The 22,877-nt window shown below is 38.7% G+C and overlaps 2 protein-coding genes and 1 pseudogene across 5 annotated transcripts in view; 1 reads left to right on the top strand and 2 right to left on the bottom strand.

Annotated features, from left to right (window-relative positions):
• VPS13C (vacuolar protein sorting 13 homolog C) overlaps nt 1-10,094 on the bottom strand; it is a 149,910-nt gene extending 139,816 nt beyond the window's left edge. For all 4 annotated transcript variants that reach the window (XM_016126854.2, XM_016126853.2, XM_016126856.2 and 1 more), the window contains exons 1-2: nt 9,922-10,094; nt 937-980 (exon numbers count right to left, since the gene is read on the bottom strand). In XM_016126854.2, coding sequence (XP_015982340.2) covers nt 937-980; nt 9,922-10,021 — 144 coding nt within the window. In that variant the 5' untranslated portion in view covers nt 10,022-10,094. The remainder of the gene's footprint in view (nt 1-936; nt 981-9,921) is intronic.
• Nucleotides 10,095-15,647: 5,553 nt separating this feature from the next.
• Nucleotides 15,648-17,542, top strand: LOC107501084 (C2 calcium-dependent domain-containing protein 4A). The gene is made up of 2 exons (XM_016126857.2): nt 15,648-15,768; nt 16,252-17,542. The coding sequence occupies exon 2, from the start codon at nt 16,300-16,302 to the stop codon at nt 17,431-17,433; it is 1,134 nt and encodes a 377-aa protein (XP_015982343.2). The 5' UTR covers nt 15,648-15,768; nt 16,252-16,299; the 3' UTR covers nt 17,434-17,542.
• Nucleotides 17,543-20,789: 3,247 nt separating this feature from the next.
• Nucleotides 20,790-20,908, bottom strand: LOC118600656 (annotated as a pseudogene).
• Between the last annotated feature and the right edge of the window lie 1,969 nt (nt 20,909-22,877).

Genomic DNA, 22,877 nt, shown 5'->3' on the forward strand with positions numbered 1-22,877 from the left:
CCACTTAAAGATGATTAAACTAATGTTCAAATAAATAGAGAAATTTGCCAAAATCGCATAGCTGGTAAAAGGCAGAGCTAGCACTCAATCCTAGATCTACCAGCCTACAAGGTCCATGCCTTTTCCACTATTCCAAACTTTTTTCACTATAACAAAATGAAATGCTACTCCTTGTGACAAAGTTCTACTCCAAGGATCTTCAATATCCAAAATTGGCTTTCCTGTATACAATGCTCTCGTTTTGTGTATAATACTCTCCCTAATGATACAGTTCATCATGCAACAATCCAACCAGAAGTCAAAGGGAGGGTTTTAAAACATACTGTAGGTTAATTAGAAATATGACCTAGTACTTAAGGAATAAACTCATTCTTAAGTGATTTCATAAACTCAAATTAAGTCCAAAATATTGGCCTAAACTTAACAGGGCTTGGAGACAGGGTGAATGGGAAGAGCTGTTTTGTTTTCAGTTCAATAGTAAATGACACAAACTACTTTCTGGAACTAGAGTCCAAAAATATCTGTTCTACCTCCTAATATTACCATAATATTATAAGGTTGGACTGTCAATATATTTGCAAAAATAAAATTATTCATTAGATAAATCATTAAAATCAAGCCCTTATTTACCTGAAAAATATATAAAGATAATTCTGAAGAAAACTTTTTCAGTAAGACAAATGCCTGGTACAAAGCTACAGTCAAATAAAATCAAGGAAAACAATCCATTTCCAAGAGATACTGTTTTTATCATCAAGAAAAATAATTTCTAAATAATTATTCTCAGATTTTCCTGCAGCAAACAGTTAAACAAGTAATCATTCTCTGAGTGACTCAACCACTTTATCTTGTACCTGGTACGGGATAACCTAGTAACCAAGGGTTTCTAAGCACTTACCAAATTAAATGAGTAATCGACAAAGTTTAAAAACTTACCAGAGCATTTTCTTTTATCTGGAGATTATCTAAAGCCACATTACCTTTAAGAAGAAAAAAAGCGAAAAAATATAAAGTTAATATACCAATAAGTAAAACCGGTCATATTGCAGTACACAACGCAATACTAAGTGTTAAGAAGACAATGGTGAGCAAACATCAAGAACTTAAAGAATCTACTGGCATGAAAAAGTTGCATTTCTGGACAAGAATGATTACCTGTAGCATACTTTAGGTGAGCCCAATGCAAAGGAAATTATGAAATATTTAAACTGTCTAACATTTAAATATACAATGAGAAAGAATCTGGAGACTCAGACTGAAGGACTTTAGAACCAAAGAAAGTATCCATCATTTTGAATAATTAAGCCAAAATCTCAAAAGACAGACATAAAGAGATAACTATTAAAACAGATCAATTATCCTATAACCCAGGATTCCTTCCTTAATTATGGTGCAAATGAATGTTTCCTATCAGAATATGATTTTAGTCTTCTAAAACTCCAAACATCCTAACTTCCCAACGGTTGTTTACAGTTCTAATATTCTTTAAGTAATCCAGCTTTTCTTAAATCTATTCAGATGTTAAATTATAAAAACTGAAGCCATAATGATACTGTCACATGACGAAAATTTTAAACATTGTGCCTACATTTGTTGATACACCATATTTAAATATTCTTGCATACATAAAACTTAAGCGAAAATTTTCAATTCACTTGAATTTTCTAAAGGTTAATAAAACTATAGTTTCAACATTAAATGGAATCAGAAATTCTTCAATTATACATTTCTTAATCACTCATGACACATTTATTTTTAAAATCACTGCTTCCTATGTTCTCCATAAATATTTTTCGATCAAGTAATTTTTCCTCGTAGTATTTTGAAGTGAGTTTAAAATGCATATTTAATTTTATTATGCCATGTTAAAGATTTGCTTTTCCGCAGATCTCAGATTTATCCAAACATTTACTAAGCACCTACTATGAGTCAGGTGCTAGAAAGGGAGAAACGATTAAAATGACCACCCTGCTGTCGAGGAATTCACAGGCTAGCAAAAGAGACTAAACTTCCAAAATTTTGGAAATATTCTATCGGCATTCTGACAGAAGAGTACACAAGATGCAAAGGTGTAACCACCTAACTCTGCCTAGGGAGGGAGATCAAGAACTTCACATGAAAGTTCAGGCTAGAAAGCTGAAGAAATATTTACCAGGTTGATAAGAATAGAGGGCAAACAGACATACATGAGTAAGATACATTTTAGAAACCTCATGTAAGGTCTGGTGTGGCTGGAGGGTGTGAGAAAAGAATAGGAGATAAAGTCAGAAATGTTGGAAGGAGCCAGTCGGAGTTTTTAGGATGAAAAGTTCAGACTGGTCACAACAGAGATGAAATATGTATAACGTGGATGACAAAATCAGAGCTGTATTTTAGAACCACTGCTCTACTATCCTATGAAATAACCATGGAACTGTCCAAACAATTTAGCTACAAGAATATTGCAAAATTGGTTATAATAGCAAAAAAAAAACAGGTGGATGAGAAGGAGGGAGGACCTAAAGAACTAAATGTCCAGGAAGAAGACATATATCATAATAAATCCATTATATAGAGGAAAAAAAAAAAAAAACAAGGAGACACACATGGAAACATGTTCACAAAATATTATGTTTTTTAGAAAGGTTAAAGAATGCCCAGATTGATCCAATTTAAAAATTATACATATGCATACATACACAAAAAACAAACTGTAAGACTAGATACCATAACGATCAGAGTGGTTATTTCCAAACAATAAAGTCCATTTCCTATGTATATGTACATTTTAAATTTTCTAAAATAAATTGCTGAAAACTGCAATAAAAGGAGAGGAGATAAGAAGCCTCATAAGTGAGAATAAAATACTACAGAAGGAAAGGGAAATAATACAGGCAGTTAGGCAACTTCTACAATACACTGAATAGAAATAAAAAGCTGAAATAGGCAGTAACTTCAGGGTTGAAGAGGTGGTAAGAGCAAAAAACTATTTTGTAGGTAGAACTGCAATGTCATCACTGACTAAATTTAGAGATAATAAAGTAGTCATGGAAAACTGACATGTGTTTGGGAATTGGAAAAAAATTCCTTGAGAAGTATCATATGTTATAAAAATTACATAAAGTGGAAAAATATTCCTGGATTTAATTCTTTCAGACAGTGAATTATGTAAAAATTACAACTGGGAACTCTATTCAAATCAAAATTAGCGATCAGCACAGACACTAGTGCATATCTAAAGCAATCCAAACTAGTTTAAGATATAAGGCCCATATGGAGACTTGCAAACTTGCTCATAAATTTTGACTGTTCTATCCAGTGATTCTCAACTAGTAGGTCAAGTATCACCAAAAGTGCTCAGACATAATGCACATTAAGTGTGAAGCATTTTTTTAAACAATTGTTCAGGCACTAACATAATGTGCATAAAAATATAAATGTCATTATAGAAAGCGGGCTGTTTCTACCACAGTGGTTCTTTAATGAATAAACCATATTTAAGATGTAAAATACTGAAAACTACCAATATGGCTAAGAGAGTTAAATAAATCTATTTAGAAAGACAGACCAGAAGATAATATTGCTAGGATGTAGGATTAAGGATATTTTGATTAATGTTTTTCAGTATTTTCTAGTTTTTATAATTATTTTTATGTTACAATTACTATATTAATTGTAATAACACAAGAAGAAACAAAGGTAAATTCTAATGTCAATATGACCTCAATATGCTTTTACAAATTTCTTCTGTATCTCACATCTACCTTACCTACAGACCAAAAAAAAAAAAAAAAATCTATTTCTACAACTTAGCACCTAGCAAACCAATGCATACTTCCTCTTTGAAAAATGTGAATGTTATCTAACAGTAAATATAATGATGAAATAATGATGCATTCTATAAATTATTTGCACTGGAGGAGCCATTAGTTCTAATACAAAAAAAGAAGGGGAGGAACAGTTTCATATTTTTGATTACATCAGGGTAAAAGTGCAGTCATTCAACCAGTATCTAGGTAAGGCACTGTGTTAACAAGTACTCACTCTTCCACTAAACTACACGCTTTTCTGCAAACGCATAATGTAGGAGGTTCACTATCCTACAAATGTCAGAAATTCTGGTTAAATAAAAATAACTTATAAACTTAAGATTAAAGCAGACCCCTTCCCAAATACCAACTGGTTAATATTTAACTGAATACTGAGAAAAAGGTTAAGATTTAGTTTTCCACTTCAACATCAACAGAACTACGTAATTCCAAACACATGCAAGTAACTTCACTGCAATAGCCAGATTACCTTGACTAATAACATATAGAGGCCAAAGGAAGTTCCTGCGAAACCAGAGGAAGGGTAAATATTTGTGTCTAATATTAAAAAAAAAAAAAAAAAAAAAAAATGGCGGGGGGAGGAGGGGCGAATGACTAATAATTAGAGATGGATAAACTTAACTCTGCCAGCAAGAAAGGCCTTAAAACCAATCTCGAAATCAGGTATCTCTCATCCCACGAAGTTCCAAAGAGACCAAGGTGACAGGCAAGTAAGGAGGTTCTATGAAGTGATTTCCTTCTATGATGGACTGACAGGCCTAAAGAAGTAAGTTTAGTCTGTGCTTCAGAAGTTTCTGATTCTGACCCTAAATGATTCTCAGTAATAAACCAGAAACATTTTGGATGAACACTCACGGCTAGAGTCACACATAAAGTTTTAAAGCCAACCTTGAGGTATATTTTAATAAGTACCTTACAAGGATAAATTTTGGATCAAAATTAATCTATTAATATCAATTAATGAACCAGAAGATGAAAATCAAAGTAACTTCATTAAATTAGCAAACGACACTAAGGTAAGCAGAGTTGGAGTCATCTCAAAAAATACAATAGAAAAATGGTTGCTAAATTATAGAAAATGATCAAGTTAATGTATTTACAAATAATAATCAAATGCTACTGGCATAATATGGAACAAGCATGCCTACATAATAAAGGTAACAGCCTACATAATAAAGGTAAGATATACAGCAATAAGTTTAAGACAAAAATAATCTAGCTGAACTTTCATTCCTTATTGAGTCTCCTCACAGTAGGTACTCAATAAATATCAACTTAATTGATGTAGAATGCATGTTATACTGGAGTAGAAACAACAACAATATAAACCTTTATATTTTAGAAAACATTCTCAGATGAATTACATTACTTGATCCTCACAGCCTCCTGGTGAAGGAATAAGGACATACAATATTAAGCAAAAGAAACTGAGGCTTAGAGAGGTTAACTGACTAGCCTGAGAAAACTATGTCAGCCTAGTAAGTGATGGAGTCCCCTCTCACTTATACATGAAGAAAGTAAAGCATAAAGAGATTAGGTGGTTTATTCAAAGTTATAAAATTTGCAGTACTGCTAAGAATAGAACCTAGGTATCCTGACTCTCTGATCAATGTTCTTAATACAAAACATTGAGATTAATCCAAAACTGTGATTAAAAACAAAAAAAAATGAGCCAATGAACAAAAATGCCATGTCCTAGCCTTGAAGCTAGCTTTACATATTGTCGAGTAATGAAAAAATAATATGTAATCCTTTGCATTTATTTTTTAAGAGTCCCTATGTGTCTATAACATAAAACACTCATTTATCTGAAAGCATATCAAAATATTCAGAAATTCATTTTCCAAGGAAGTGAGCTAAAGTAAATGATTGATCAGTTTTTTAAAGCATAAATCCAATTATTTTAGTAACTAGTGTTTTAGCAAAGAATACTGAAAAAAAGATTGTAGTGATTCATTTCAATTGAATGCAACTATTCAACCCAAATTAAACACTTTTTAATAATAATTCACGATGACTTTGTCTTGGGAGGGAAAGATAGGGAGGAAACAACTGACTCTCACTCTTTCCATTTCCCTACTAAAACAGGAAGTCTTGGCAAAGAAAGCTGGAAAGCTGCCTTGTTACCACTGAACTTTCTCCCTTTCAAGTACCCTTCAGGGATCTCATAATGACTAGTGACAGAGCTTCCTAGGCAGAATGGTTGCCAAAGTACCAACTTTCAGTTTCGTTTCTAGGAAAGGGCTGAATTTTAAACATATAATGCTATTTTGATATGCAGAAAAATGTTTACGATTTAAATTTTTAAGCATTGCTTTAATTGATAACAACTGGGCCTAAATATATTAACATTAAATATTTAACTTTTTGTTGTTTATTTTACATGCTATAAGACAAGCTAATGAGAAATGTGGCCTTCACTTCACCAAATGTTGGCTGGGAGGAAAGAACTAAAAAAATTCCTCTGTAAGTTTAGAAATACCTCGGTACTGCTGTACTTTATGTGTCGAAGTAAAAAGGCCTGTTTGTTCTTGCATTCTCAAGCTACCCTACAACTAGCTATCTATTAAGACAATGTAATATATTAGATCTGGATTCTCAATTATCAGCAAGAGGCTGGAATTTATCTTCTTTTATCCTGTCATATTTCATGACTGTGGCTCTTTGCTCATCAGCAATGAGTTAAGAAGAAAAAAGAAAGATACATTATTTGACTACCATTTCTCACCAAAAAGGCAGAACAAGTGGCAGTACAACTTACCTACTGAAGGAGTTCATGCTGCTCTAACTTTGTTCACATCACAGAAGCTTAAAGCCAGAAGAGCTGACCTTGTCTAACCCTCTCATTTAAAGATAAGAAACTAGTGGTCACTGGTTAACCTGCCAAAAGCCACACACCTAGGCAGCTAGCTGTTGAGGGTGGAATTAGATCCCAGGTTTTCTCCTTCCTTATGCTGCTCTGCTCAAACAATACCTGATAGCCAATAGAAAAGTGTCAAAGATGAGGTGAAGGATAGTTCTGTAATCAGCATAGGTTCGCCCTGGTTTGAAGAGCTACAAACTCTGACACCTACTCCTGGTCACTGTAGCCACACCCGACACATCATAGCCTCATCGTATCTACCTGTCAAATAGAAATTAGAGCAGCAGAATTCTGATTGGAGGATTTTCCTGCTGACTTTCCACAGTAAATCACTTCAAAAAATCAAACTGACAAAGGTTCTATATAACATTACTACTACTTAAACCAAATTGCAAAAGATCTGATGTTTCAAAACACCTTTTCAAATATTTGTTACTCTTAAAACAATTATATCCTGGACACACCTCAAAATAGCCAAGGGCTGTCCAATTTATCTCCTGTGGTAGTAGTTTGTGGAAAACAAAAACCTAGATAATCCTTCCTATGGGGCCTAATATACCAATCAAAACAGACTTAAACCAGCTAGCAGGTAATGCAAGTATTGGAAGCATACATTCAAATGCAAATAGTTTTGTTTCTTTTAAGAAATTTGTTTGGAAAATAAGAAATGTTTAGCTATGTGGCTTTAACTTTACACAGTTATCACACTACAGAATATAAAAACCTTGAAGTTTATACGAAACATTTATAAAATTTTTAAAAGCATGCTATTTTCCATCACTTAGCTAGGTTTATTATCACTATTCCTATCCATATTAAAATTTAACAATTATAATTACAAAGGATTTTCACAGTATACTTCTTGACTCTAGACATCAAATAATTTCCCCCATCCTTCTCACTTTACAACTTATTGTTTACTGTGCATTTCATTTTGAAATCCACATGCCTATATATGTATGAATGTATGCACAGCACAATCTATTTCAAATTATGTTAACACAGCGTTCTGATTCTTAAAACTATTTTCTGGTATCATCCAAAGATTATGCTATTTTATTGACACAATATCTATCAATCATTTAAGACATGTTTCTCTTAGTTATAAATTTCATGAGGCGTACACTTCCTCTAAGTCCTTTTTTACTTCTCTTTACAACATATTCAGCACGCTGAAGTTTTCCTATAAATGCAAAAGACAATCTCAATATTTTCCTTAGACTAATATTTTAATTCAGCTGTGAAAAAGTTCAAAATCCTCAGGAATTATGTTTTAAATTTTAACAGTAAAAACATTTACATTAGTATCAAAGAGTGTTGGCACTGGAAGGACCCTTAGATGTAACCTAGTCAAACTGCTAATTAAAAAAAAAGAAAAAGGAAAAGATTCAGTAAGGAAAGGAATTTTCCAAGGTATCCATAAACTTTACTTCTCTATTAAAAAAAAAAGTCTGCAGTAACTAGCAAACAATGTTATGAGTGACTCTGAGTAGTGAACATATAGGAATATTATCTGGCATCATTTTTTTTTATTAAAATATAAAATAAGATGAAGAGACTAAGGCCCAGTAAGGTAAATGTCTTGTCCAACACAGCATCCTAGAACCCAGGTTTCCTGTTAGTCTGGTGCCTTTTAGGATTTCAAATATTTACAAACTAGGAAGAATAATTAGACAGTACTATGAAGCAGCACTTAATCTCTTCAGAAGGCACTGGACATTTAACTCCTTAAATGTCTCCTTTACTTTGCTCTCTTGCATTATACTTAGTGTGGGGGGAGGGCATGTAATCAAAGTGTGTACTGTTAGGCAAACCATACTGAACCAATCAAATGATCAGTAACTTATTAAAAGCAGCCTCCTTCATAATTAAGGGCAGCACTCCTGGTTTGATTAGCATTGCCCAATATAAATATACGGGTCACATGCGTAATTAAAGTTGACTCTTGAACAAGGCAGATTTTAAAAATCCACTTATAACAGGACCTGAGTAGTTCAAACCTGTTCAAGGGTCAAATTTTAGGAGCCAGGTGTCTTTTAAAAAAGTAAACCGGAAATAACTCCAATAACATACTGCATTTAACCCAATATAATCAAATATTATTATTTCAACAACTAATCAACATTAAAAATTCTGAGATATTACTCATTCTCCTATTTATTTTCAAAACTCAATGTATATTTTATACTTACAGCACGTCTCGATTCACATTAAACTGTATTTCAAGTGCTCAACAGCCACAGTGGCTAGTGGCTACCCTATTGAACAGCCCTGGTCCGTAACTATTTGTTTTGACTGAATTAAAAGCAGTTCCATTCCATTTGAGCAATTCTTTGGATTTCCATCCAAATTTGACAAAATTCCCGTCTACTGTAAAGTCGGAAAGTACCCCAATGTCCCCCAAACTTAACATGTAGTGAAAATAGAGCTTTTTGAGGAATATGCAAACATATTACTGTCTACTACATACATTTACCCCCTAGGATAGAAATGGTGTAAACTCTTAGGCATGCACCTAATTAATGATGCTTTGAATTCCTTTCTACCACTCCAGAACAAAACTAAAATCCCCCTTCTTGAAAAAAGTAAATGAATGGAAGGAATCACTTTTCTCCGAAACTGGAAGTATTAAAAGTAGCCCTACCGACATGCCTTTGGTAATGATCTTGCCCTGCAAATCCCTTCCTATAGCGAAGGAAGCCAGCCCCGGGTCGTTACAAAATGCCAGAGAAGATAACTGCATAAACCAATTTCCTTTTTCTTTTTCCTTGGTGCCACTTTGAGCCCACTTATTTTGAGCATGTGTGACCACGCAGCCATCCTCACTCCACGCAGTGCGCGAGCAGAAAGGTTTTTTTACGCTGTCAAGCCAAAGGGGCCACGCTGAAGACTGCAAGAGAACCCTCCCCGCCCCCGCCCCCTCGCCCCAAGGTAGGCAAGGCGGGACAGGACAGAGGATTGGGCCTCAGAGACGCGAAAGGTGGGTATATTCAGGCAGCGCGAGCGCGACCCTGCCGCACGTCCCCACCCCCGGCAGGTCCCCGGGACCTAGGGGCGGTAGATGTCGTCACAGGCCCCCCGGCGCCCCGCACCTGCCGCCGGGAGAAGGGGTACGGCCGAGCGCCCTCCCGGGAGGCGGAGTCTCGGGCTGCGAAGGGAGCAGGGCCCGGGTTAAAGCCGGGCGAGGAGCCCGAGGTGTGGGCCCCTGAGCTAGCACCGGCAGCCCGCCGGCCGCGCCCTCTCGCTTACCGCCCCAGATCCCCAGCTTCAGCTGGGACTTGTTCAGGTTTTCCACATAGTCTCCCAGGAAGCGGTTCAGGAGGTCCGCGACCACCGACTCCAGCACCATGGTGGGGCTGAGACGGCGGGAGGAGGAGGAGGAGGAACCGCCCCGCGCAGCTGAGGGCGGCGACCCACGCCGCAAATGACAGCCCCCAGGCGCCGGCACGCCCCCACGCCGCGCGCGTGACTCGGCCAGTGCGCAGGCGCCCCTCCGCCGCCGCCGCCGCCGCCGCCGCCGCCGCCGCCGGGGACAGGGAGCTTGCTGGACCCAGTCCCAGTCTTGCTGTCTTCTGGCTGCTGCAGCCCGGGCCTGCCAAGGGCTGGCGGTGGAGCGGTGGGGAAGCGGTGGGGAAGCCGACCTCAGCAGCCGTGCCCGAGTGTCTTGCACCAAAGGAAAAGGATATTAGAGAAAGGGAGGGCAAGAGTTACAGAGCACAGAGACATCTTTGTGGCTGCGCTGCTTGCCCGCGGTCGCCTTCTGTTGACCTCAGGTCAGCGGAGCGCTACCATCACGGGCTACAGCAGCTCCTTGCCAGGAGCCGACCCGAGGAGCAGGCGCTTCCCACGCGGAGTCCAACCTGAGCATCTCCTAAGCGACCACCCCCCTTCAGGTGGGGAATAGGGGGCCGTGCACCCCTGTTGGGCTATATGTCAACTCTGCCTGGGGCTAAGTGTCCGTTTCTTTTTGCTTCCTGAAAACACTCTAATAAATTAAAAGTGGGAGGCGGGGGAACAGAACCAGATGCCAGACAAAATAAGAACCGAATATGTATTTTGTTCTTAAGTCATTCTTTTACTTCCTTCTGTTTCATTCGCTCTTAACTCAGCCACTTAATCTACCTAATTACAGAAGTAAAGAATGAAACATAGTACTTCCTTTTTTTTTTTTTAAGTTTATATGTGGGTTACCTGTTATTTATACATCACTTTCTTTCATGCTATCATTGGACTGTCTTTGATGTAGCAAGACATTGACAGCGGGACTTTTATAATTAAAGGACTTGCTATATTAGTGAAATTTAATTACCCTTTGACAAAAAGCTGTTGAGATACAGTTAACAAACCTAAGAAATGACGGATTATTTGTTGTCCCACGCATTTATTAAATGCTTTGCTATTCGTCACATCTGAAAAACTGAACTGCTCCTAAACAACTGCTATAGACTGAATATTTACTAAAATTCATAATTGAATTCTAACCTCCAAGGTGACAGTATTAAGAGGTGGAGCCTGTGGGAGGTAAATAGGTAATTAGGCAGAGCCCTCATAAAAGGGAAGTACCCTTAAAAAAGTACCCTAATAAAAGGGACCTTAGCTCCCTTCCTCTTCTGCCATGTGAAAATACCACAAGAAGACTCCGTTTTCTGAACCAGGAAGTGGGCCCTCACCAGACACTGAATTGGTTAGCACCTTGATCTTGGCTCTCCCAGCCTCCAGAACTGAGAGAGAAATCTGTATTGTTTGTAAACCACTCAGTCTATGGTATTTTGTTATAGCAAGCTGAAAGGACTAAAATAGGATCAAAAATAAAAATCATTTCTTAAATTCAAAGTGCACTAGAGAAGAAAAAAGTCAAAATGTCTACAACTGGTATTATGTAAAATGGATATAGAAGAACCAATACTAACTAGTACTATCAATATCCACCTTCATCCTGCATTCCTGCACATAGAAAATAAATTCTTCAATTCTTATTTTTCCTATCTCAGTCACCCTGACAAAATACCTAAGAGGCACTTTGCACTTGTTTCCCCACCATCCACCAACAGCCAAACCTGTCCTGCTTTTGTCATATTTCCTAAATTCTCTGTCTCACCTGGACCATGTAATCAAATCACCTTCTAAGTGGCCTCCTGGCTTTCAGTTTTTCCCTTCTCCATCTATCTACACTGCCACTGAAACTATTTTCCCAAAGCACAGGTGAGCTCTGGTTAGTCACCTGCTCAAAAATACCCAGTAACTTTCCAGTGTTCAGAAAGCCTAGTAGTACTTCTCAGAGATCTTACTGTGAAAGGTTAATGACAAAATAGAAAATCTCAGGGTGGAAAATTCAGCTCAGAATTGTTAGTACAAATAATGCTATTACCATATAGTATTAAAATCTTATAAATTTTATTTTCCTTTTTAAGTATGTTTTGAGGGATTGGTTATGTGCCCCCAAATCTTCCATACTTCTTGAAAATTTAAGAAATGTACAGTCCTAATCCAAAACAAACTATAATGTCAAGAAACACCACTGCACTCAAATGTATAGCATAATACCAAAAGGAATTTGGATACAGGGGTTATCTAAAGAAAATGAACATTCTAGTAATTACAGTTCTTAGACTAATTCTGGCTTAGAACAATGAGAAGAACAATGAAGGCAACTGCAGAACTAAACTGCAGTGAGGGATCGAGCAATAAACAAATGAGCAAAATATTTTTTTCTGTTAAAAGTTAAAATTAGTGACACTTTAAAAAATAACTCTTGCTTAAAAATTGAAAAATAAGAAATTAAACTTCACACTATCCACTACCCACACACAATCCTGCAACCGTGGAGTTTGTCGAGAAAAGCAAAAAGGATTTGGGGGGAAAAAAAGGAAATACAGAAAGCCGGAGAATAAGCATAACACTATGGACTGTCAAAAAAGTTAGGAAGGTTAACTGGGAGAAAGCACAGGAGTGGATCACAGAATATTAGAGCCAGAAGAAAACAAATATCATGTAGTAAATCTAACTTTCTTATTCGACAGATGGAGACACAGAATGCAAGAGAATTAAGGGACTTAGGAAAGTCCCATAACAAATTAGTGATTGTCAGAGCTAAAACCTAAGTGTCATGAATCCCTGGTCTCTGTTCTTTACATTACTCCATACTCTAGTTTTGTTGAATGAGATGGATAAATCAGAACGCCAGTATTTTATTTGGTTGTAAATTCTCTTCTCGCTTTCCTTGATACCCAACCTCCTATATATTATCGTTGAACTCTGCTTTAAATTGTTCTGTTTCTTTCTTCTCCAAGAGCACCTCTGGCCTCAATGATTCATGATCTATTTATGTTTACTTCATAGAATTGTTTGCCAGCTCCATTACCAGCCATTCTCATGGCTATAGGCGTGAGCTTGGAACAGCTACAGACTTTCTCTGGGTAGACCTATGTGTTCCAAGCACAGGGCCTCACCTTATTACACCATCCTTCCAAGTACCACATAGCTCATGCTTCCAAAGTAGGTTATATACATAAGGCTTAATGTGGTCACAGGGGTCCAGCCATCTCTGCTGTTTTGAAGAAATCTTATACAGGAAATGCTTCTAATGTGTTATTGATGAAGGTGAATTGTTAACAAAAACAAAGCAAATCTATTTTGTTTGGCCAAGAAGAGAATTGTTTTTAAAGGAATTCACGAGTGAATCAGCTAAGCCCTGGCCAAGTAAACCTGTATAATAATAATAATAGCTGTTAGCCAGCACTTACTGCGTGAGAGACATTTCATGCAATTTTAACCCTTACAACAATCTTGTGGTAGATAGGTATTATTACTTCTGTTATACAACATGGCCTCAAAGAGGTTAATTAACTTGCCTATACTCCCATAGCTAAACAATTGCATAAAAGATTTGAACCTAGGCCATATTAACTCCAAAGTATATATTTCTTCACCCCTATATTGTTTCTCATGCCCTGGTGCTTTTTTCTTTTTTTCCACCACAACATAGCTTTGCTTAACAACTTCTCAGCCAGCTTCTCTGATTGCAAGCCTCACCATTTTAACCAAGGGCTCTCTGGGCTCTCACTTGCAGAGCTAATAGCATCTTGCCTCCTGAGGAAAGTTGAGTCAAAACACATCCACATGACCCTCGGATACATAACTGGGTAATCATTCTCCCATAGATTTAGCACTGGCCCAAGAATTTTGACCAGTAGTGGACATGGTATAAAGATGAAGTAGCAGCTAGTCAAGGTCATGGTCAACCCAGGCCAACCCAGGAACCCACCAACCCAACCCCCCAGATTAAATATATGAACAGTGTTCAACATTTTCTTCTCACTCTTGCCTTAGCCATGTGGAATTCAAATATTTTACCCTCATCATTTTATTATTCTTCTGATATATGTACACAGCTGATATAATCTTGTACAGCCTGGATCCACTTGCCTAGCAAGTGGCTGGAACTCAGGAAGCATTCAGTAAATACTGCTTTGAACAAATAAATGAATTAATGAACATTTGCTCTCATCTGTCATAACAATAAATATAATATCTGACATTGCATATGTCACACTCTATGCTAAACCCTTTATATGCATTATCTTATTATACACTCAAACAACCCTATAGGTAGATACTATTATGATGATGATGATGGGTCTCTCTTATAAGGTCACTAATCCTATTACCTCCCAAAGGCCCCACCTCCTAATTTTACATTTGATACTGAGGCTTAGAAAGGTTAAGTAACTTGCTTAGGGTCACATAGAGAGTGACATCGTTCTAGAATCAAAACCAGATCTGATTTCAGACCCAATTTTCTTAAACACTACATTCTACAACCTCTGTTCTATTTTTACTAATAATAATGATCACTGCTTCTATTTATTTAGCACTTACCATATTCTAAGCATAGTGCTAAGTATTTTACATTATTAGATTCATTTAATCCCCAAAACAATTTATCTTCTATTTGCATTACTATATGAATGTGGGTAAGTTACTAAAAGTAATCATAATTTGCAGGATTTATGTGACAATTCTAGAGACTATATCAAGCACAGTGCCTGTGTATGACTATCCTGGGGGAAAAACGCACATGCCCCATCCTGAAATCACCTATGCATGTATTCAATTTATTAAATATTGCTTGGAGAAGCAATTAATTTGCAAGGTCATATCTTATGCAAAAATAACATACACACAAATACTGAACAAAATGTCTCAGATATCTTTCAGCCTGAGATGGCTGGAAGTAGCTCTCTCACAGAGTGAACACAGGTCAGTTTCAAAAGGAAGGAAAGGCCAAATGTGGTCAAGGTGCTTCCCAAGAATGATTTCACAGCCTATCTGTATTCAGGAGTATATTTTTCGAATCCGAAATCAGCACACATGGCTTAAAAAATGGGTTGTGATTTTTTAAAACGGAGGTATCAAATACATACAATCTTACATGTAATCTTAAGTGTATGCTAGATGATTTTTTTTTTTTACGTATGGATACACCCCTCTGACCTCACCCAGATCAAGATATGGAATATTTCCAGCGCCCCCCTCCCCAAAAAAAACTTTTAAGATCAGAACAGAAAACCCGAAAGCAAGTCAAGGAATTTCAAAAGCTGGGAATGGAAAGGCTTGTTTGGGGAGAGGGTGTTAGCTAAGAAGACAAACCTGACTTTTATCTTCTTTTAGTGGTGGCTGTACAGTATTGTGCATTCACATTCGTTATATCCATTGATCTTCACAATGACTTTGTGACGTAGTAAAGGCATAACCTTCTTTTGCACCTGTGGAAATAGAAACTTGTTCAGGGTTTCTGAGGATAACATGCCCACCCCAAGCAGGAGAGAAAAATAACTGGGTTTCTTGGGTTTGTGCAGCGGATCCAGCCACGTGGCAGAAGGAAGGCGGGGAAAGGCCTGAGTCAGGTTACCAAGGAGCTTCGCTCCCTTCTGCTTATTGGCGGGAGTTCTAGGTATAAAGGCTCAGGCCAGCTGTCCTGGAACAGCGGAACTAAACCCCACCGCGTGCATTTTGAACTTACCAAAGGCCCCGCTCCGTCCCCGGTGGGTGTTCCAGGAAGAACGGTGCAGAGACTCATCTAACGCTGGACCTCAGGTACAGTAGATGAGCCACATAGCCCTGCTTAAATTCCCTCGGGGACTTATCTTAGGTAAAAAGGAAAACCAAGCCAAAAGTCCCAGAAGGGATAATAATTATTACTTTAATTCTCTCTGAAGACTAGAGTGCAATAACCCAAGGATTCAGGAAACGACTGCACAAGCAAAGTGCCTGTTGGCATCGAAGACAGTGCGAGGCCAACATTTTTGAATATTTCCCTTTGAGAATCTGTCTTAGGCCAACGAGGGCGGATCGAGATTAAAGCAATAGCCCTAAAGTGTACAAGACTACGTAATGAAGACAGGAGAAAAGAAGAGCGATAGTTTTTCATTCGCTGAAACAGAGTTTGCAACAGCGGCGTGAGGGGCAGTTTGCCTTGTCCCAGGGGAGGAGGAGAAAGCTCTACAAAAGTGGAAGAGACGGGATTGCTGCGCCCTGCAGATTTCACTCTGACGATCGTTGTGCGCTTGTGCATTGCAGGCTGACCAGCTCCAGCAGAGGTCGTATAAATTCGCCACCTGCCGCCTGATGTGGTGGCTGGAGAGGCTCTACTTGGGTCCTAAGCGCCTCCTGCGGGGCGTGAACAGGCGTCTCCAGTGTCGGACCCGCCGAACCACTGCCACCACACCCGTTGCGTGCGCAAACGTGCTCACCCCAGACCGCATCCCCGAGTTCTGCATCCCCCCGCGGCTCGCTCCCTGCCCGGCCCTGGCTACACTCAGGGACTTCTGGGATAAAGAAGCAGTGACAGACGACGGCGCGGGGCGTACGGACTCGGACCCGCGCTCGCAGGCCGCGCTCTCGCTGCCGCACCTGCCCCGCGCGCTCACCGCCTACGGCTTCTGCGCGCTGCTGGAGAGCCCGCACACCCGCCGCAAGGAGTCGCTCTTCCTCGGGAGCCCCGGCGCCGCCGCGCTCCTGCAGCCGCCCGCGGCCCAACGCGCGCCCCGCCCCCGGGCCCACACCTACGGCGGCGGCGGCGGAGGCTCCGCTCCCGAGCCCCTGGGCGGAGCCCCCGCCGCCGCCTCCACGGTCCCCGGTGGCCTCTGGCCGCCGCGGAACACTCTCGCCTCGCGTCCCCCTGGATCCCGACTCCTGCGCGCCCCCGAAGGGCTGCTGAGCCGCGCGCTGCGGGCTCGGAGGAGTCGCGGCCTGGCCCGCGCCCGCTCCTTGTCCAGCGGGGACGAGGACGAGGAGCGCGGCGCCGGCTTGGGATCCCCGGCCCGGGCCCCCTCCGCGTCCCCTCAGGCGCCCCCCAGCCCGCGGCCCGACCGCCTGGAGGCCGAGGGCACCGTGACTCTGGACCGCGCCGGCGGCGCCCTGCGCCTGGCCGTCGAGTACAGTCGGGCCAGCGGGCGCCTCCGCATCCGGCTGCTGCGCCCCGAGGGCCAGGCCGGAGGAGACGCCGAGCCCCGCGCCGTCGGCTGCCGCGTCAGCTTCGTCCTGCAGCCGCCGGGCAAGACGCGCCAGCAGCGCGGCGCTGTGGTTCGGCGGAGCCGCAAGGCCGTGTTCGACCAGGACTTCTGGTTCGACGGGCTCTCGGAAGACGAGGTGCGCCGCCTGGCCGTGCGCGTCAAGGCGGAGAACAAGGGCCGCGGGCTGGAGCGGGGCCGCCTGCTGGGCCAGGGCGAGCTGCTGCTGGGCTCCCTCCTGCTGCTCTGAGGGCGCACAGCCCTGCCCCCGGGGAGCTTCCTGCCCGCTGTGGACTCTCAGACAGACAGTCCATTTATACAAAGTAAACGTGGATTTATTATTCTAATGAGGCATTCGTTTCAGCCCAATATTGGTAGAAATGATAAAGGATTAATTATCACACAGAAGTATGAGATATTTTGTGTAGATACTTTCACAGTTCTTTTCAGCAAATGGTATGTTCTGCAGTAGGATTTCCCCCTGTGGGTAGTCTATTGCATTTCATCTGTTCCTCATAGTCAGGTTGGGGGTAATGAATTACATAAAGTGGTAAAACTAGAGGGTGTCTTAGCCATTTGCTTGTGCCAATCTCATTTTGAAGTTTGTTCATTCCACAACATCCATTGAGACCATCTTAGAGTATTTATTAACTTTGAAGCATTGTCTAAAATCCTGGATAAGAAAATGAGGCCAAGAGAAGTAAAGCGACTTTTCCATGGTCAATAGTGAATTATTAGTAAGAACGCCAAGGTGATACTCTTGGCTACATCTTGTTGAAAAAGAATTGGAGGAATTTAAACCATTTTGGTATTCTAAGCTTAAATAATTATAATAGTTTTACAAGTATTGTCATGCTTAACACCACTCTTAAGCTAGCATCACAATCTCATTTTACAGATGAGGATACTGAAGCACAGGATAAAGAGAGTCAAGATTTGCACCTAGGCAATTAGTGCTGTACTCATTGCTCTCTATAAGTAATGCCACAGTGTCCGAAGGGCTGATCTCACTAGGGTGAGAATGCAGTTTATATCTGAAATTGTGAACTCTGAGGTTAGGGTCACCTCATATTCCTCACCATCTGGTGGAAAAGCAAATTGGTTGAAATGAGTAATTTATTATTTCATGCAAATGACTTCAGGCATTGAGATGACCCGGGTCTAAGGCTCTGATAATGAGGAAGCTAACTAGCCTCCACAGGAAAAGGGATGCCAGCTTTATTGGCACCAGGTGAGCTAATGTGCCAGGGCAAGGAATCAAAGATGTACCTGTAACATTGCTATAGCTCTGGCTTCTCATAATAATAATTGGTTAATTATGTTTTAAGGATGATTTTCCTTCGAACATCACATTCCAGCCAGACATATTTCTTCCTCTCTTATGCACATAGGAGGAAAATGTGTCCTAAATGAGGAATGAAAATATTTAAATATGTGGTGCGGTGTTAAATATGACTCCATTGTCAGTCTCAATTCAGAAATGGTTTCTGCTTTCACTAAACTGTTCACAGTTTTATCTGTTGGTGCTCATAAAAAAAATGCTATTTAGAAAAGAGCTTTAGTTTCACTCACAACTCAGGCATACACTGAAAATAGGTTATTGTGGTGGGTATTTACAATGACAATTATTGAACAAATATGAAGAATAACTGTGAATTCATTGACTCAAAATCAACCACATGCAGAAGCTAGTAGTGGTTGACCAAATGAATGATGACAACAGTAGCTCAGACCTATCATGTGCTCTTCTATCCTGTCGCATTCTTTTCGGCATTCAAGCCAACAATTAATTTTTAGAATAATTAACCATGATTTTAAAATTTTGGTAGAGTAATACTGAGTTCACATATGGCATACTTTAAAAGGAAAATAAATTGACAGTGAAAACAACTTGGCTATATATAAGATTATTGTAAGGTTTCAGTTATCTTTTTTTTTTCCCCCCAAATAGAAACGAACCATTCTGATGGCTTGTAAACTTTTATTTCAGAAAACATTGCAATTACTGTTGTCACTAGATTATATACAAGTAATAGTTTGGGGGCAGAAGTATTATTTTATTAAGAAGTAAATCAATGCATTTCAGGGACCTAAATTTTCCATGACATAATGGTGGGTATTTCCAAACAGATCTCCACTAATGTCAAGCTATGGTTGGTCAAATAATGAAAGAGCCTAATCAACATGCTTTTAAAAGGACTAAAATAAAATCATAAATCACAAAACCATGGAATTTTGAAGTTGAAAAAACATTAAGAACCATTTTGTGCAAATCTGTGTATCATAGAAAAAGACTATAGAGGCAAATTGAAGATTGCCTCAAATCATGATTAGTAAAAGAGCTGAGACTAGAACCAATTCTGTTCTCATTTTGCTCTTCAACCTTGGACCAACTACTTCCAAAAAAGGAAAACCATTCGCACATAAGTTATTTTACATCACCGAATTCATTTGGACTTGTTACATTTAAGAAATCTTATTTGCAAAATAAATCTATTTTGTAGCAGTCTTTCTGAGGCAAATTTAAATTTAGTTTACACTTTGCTGCCCTCTAGTGGCTTCCTCGTGTGTTTTGTAAGTGGGTCTCGGACCATTTCAACTAAATAAAGATAGATCTAATGCCAGAACCCAATGACCTTGAAGATGTGTGCTAATATAGCTAAATACAGCTACTTGAGTATAGAAGGTGCCAAAAAATATTTTGTGTAAAAAAAGACAAAAAACTTTTCCCAGCAATAATGAAGCTGGGAGTGTGTGGCAACAGAGCGTTGATTGCTTTAAGAGTTGTCATGTTTCTCATCAGATTTTAGGTGTGCATATCTTTTCCACAAATGAAATGGCACAATCGTGCCTCTTTGTAATTTAAATATATGAACATATTCAAAGAAAAACCCTATACAACAGACCTGCAATGTACCAGTTTAAAAAACTTTGGTTAAGTATGAATTTAAGAATCAAATCAACAGCTTTGTCACTTGGTTTTACAAAGAATGCATTCTACATCTAAAATACTATCTTTAATATGGCTCAAACATGCCTAGAAGATTATTTCTTTAGAATCTAATTTTCTTTTACACACACTTCAGCAATTCACAATTATTTTCCCTATATCCATTCCCAGGACTCAGGTCAAAATACTAATTTTGGCAGATGTTTAAAAGAGCAAAAAGTGGGCACCAATAATATTAAAGCAATAACATACAGTATATAGTATAATATATGATATATGGCATAATATGTGGTAAAAGGGTACAAACTTTTAGCTATAAGATGAATAAGGTCTGAGGCTCTAATATATACCATGGTGATATAGTCGATAATACTATATCATATAATTGATATTTGCTAAAAATAGAACTGAACTGTTCAAAGAAGAAGAAGGAGAGGGAGGAAAAGAAATCTGCGGTGATGGATGTATTAATTAGAACAGGGGAAGCAATATAAATAAGTGGCTAAAAAGGCATTCTCAACGTTCATTTATTTATTTAATTTTAACTTTTTTTTTTTTTTTTTTTTTTTTTTTAGGCAAAGCAACCCTTGGCTGACTTCACAGATTGCAAGGACCTTGTCGGCTCATGATCCCTTATTATTATTATTATTATTTTTTACCTACAGTACCTGGTCTTCCTAGGTGGTCTTCCAGCCAAGTACTAACCAGGCTTGACCCTGCTTACTTTCTGAGATCAGATAGGATCAGGCTTGTTTAGGGTGGCATGGCCGTAGACAAGGTTCATTTAGAACATGTATCATGGGGCAAATGCTGTTCAAGATTACAAACGTATAGCTGTAAATAAAGACACAAAAGCTCCTTGCTCTTATGGAATTAAGTTTTCAAAGGTTGGGAAAGAGACAATAAACAAATAATTTCAGAAGTGTTTCAAAAATATGTAATATTGAGAAAGAGCATGACTAGGGTGAAGGGGCACCTTAGATTGGATGGTTAAGAAAGGCCCATGTGAAGACCTGACTTGACCTCTTCTCTATGTTTACTTATATAGTCCTATTGTGATTCAATCAATGTGCTGATGGGGACTCCTGGCCTCCCAGGTGACCTGGCAAGTACTTTCCTAGGAATTCTACTAGTACCTTCTCATTCTAATGGAAAATACTTCCTGTGTGTGTTAGCCATGATGTGTAGACATTCTTCTGCATCTAGGCTATGAGCTCAACAGATGGAATAGACTTGAGGCAGCCCATGGAATTTAGAAACCCACTTTTTACTATTTTGCATATTAACACAGCAAAATCCCATTAGCTAAGAATTTTATTATGATGCTATAATGGCTCAGCCAGCTCTGAACAGCCTATATCCCAAATTTGGTCCATGAGACAAATACAGTCCTTACTCATTTTAGCCATTGTTGAGTTTTCAAATATATATGAACGCAATCCTAACTGATATAATATTCATGTTACAGAGGACACTTTGATTCAGAAGAGTTAAATAAGTTGCCTAAAATCATGCAGCAAATACATCATAAATTTAACTGCAGACCTCTCAGATCTCCATGCTCACTGCTTTTGTCACAGCTCACTATAAGCTATTTTTTAAAAAAAACTTTCCTTGAGGTATAATTGACATACAATACATTGCACTTACTTAAAGCATAATTTCATGAGTTTTGACATACATATGCACCCATGAAACCATCACCCCAATCAAGACAATGAACACATTCATTGTTCCTAATAGTTTCTTCACGCCCCTTTGTAACCCCTCCTGCTACCCAATCACCTCCCCTCTCTGGTCTCCATATAGCTTTTCTTCTGCTTTCTGTCACTATAGATTAGTTTGCACCTTATAGAATTTTACATAAATGATGAAAGTATATATTCTTTTGGGTGGAGTCTGGCTTCTTTAACTCAGCGTTATTCTGAGATGTATCCATGTTGTTGCCTATATTAATAGTTTCTTCTTTTATATTGCAGAATGGATGGCTATTGAATGGATAAACCACAATTCTTTTATCCATTCACCTGTTTGTAACTGTTCTCTATCCCTTGCATTTGTTATTTGATTCTTTTTCCCCTTTCCCTTCTTTTCTGCCTTGTATGGTTTTAATTGAGCATTTTATATGCTTCTATACTTCTATTTTTCCTTCCATCTTAGCATATCCATTATACTTTTTTTTAAAATTTGTTTTAGTACTTGCTCTAGTATTTGTTGTATACATTTATAATTTATCTAACTCTGCTTTCAGATAACACTATACTATTTCACAGGTAGTTCAGGTAATTTATGAAAGGGTATTCCCAATTTATTCCTCTCATCTTTTATTGCATTGTTTTCATTCCTTTCAATTATTCACATACTATAATTATCCATTATGTTATTACTATTGTTACTTTTAATAGTTACCTATTGAATCAATGAAGACTAAGAAAAGTAAAATACCTCATTTTGCCTTCCTTTATTCCTTCTCTGACATTCTCTCTTTCTTTATGTAAATCCAAGTTTGTGAGCTATATTATTTTTCTTCTGCTTGAAAACTTTCTTTTAAAATGTCTTGCAGGGCATATTTGTCAGCAATACGTTCTCTTTTTTATTTGAGATAGTATTTATTTCTCCTTCATTTTTAAAAATAATTTTATTGGATCTAGAATTCTACTGTAATTGTTTTTTTTCTTTCAATACTTTAAATATTTCACTTCAATTTCTTACTGCTTGCATTTTTTCTAATAAGAAGTTTAATA

The sequence above is a fragment of the Rousettus aegyptiacus genome, unplaced genomic scaffold (genome assembly GCF_014176215.1).
Source record: "Rousettus aegyptiacus isolate mRouAeg1 unplaced genomic scaffold, mRouAeg1.p scaffold_m13_p_3, whole genome shotgun sequence".
NCBI classification, from domain to species: domain Eukaryota; kingdom Metazoa; phylum Chordata; class Mammalia; order Chiroptera; family Pteropodidae; genus Rousettus; species Rousettus aegyptiacus.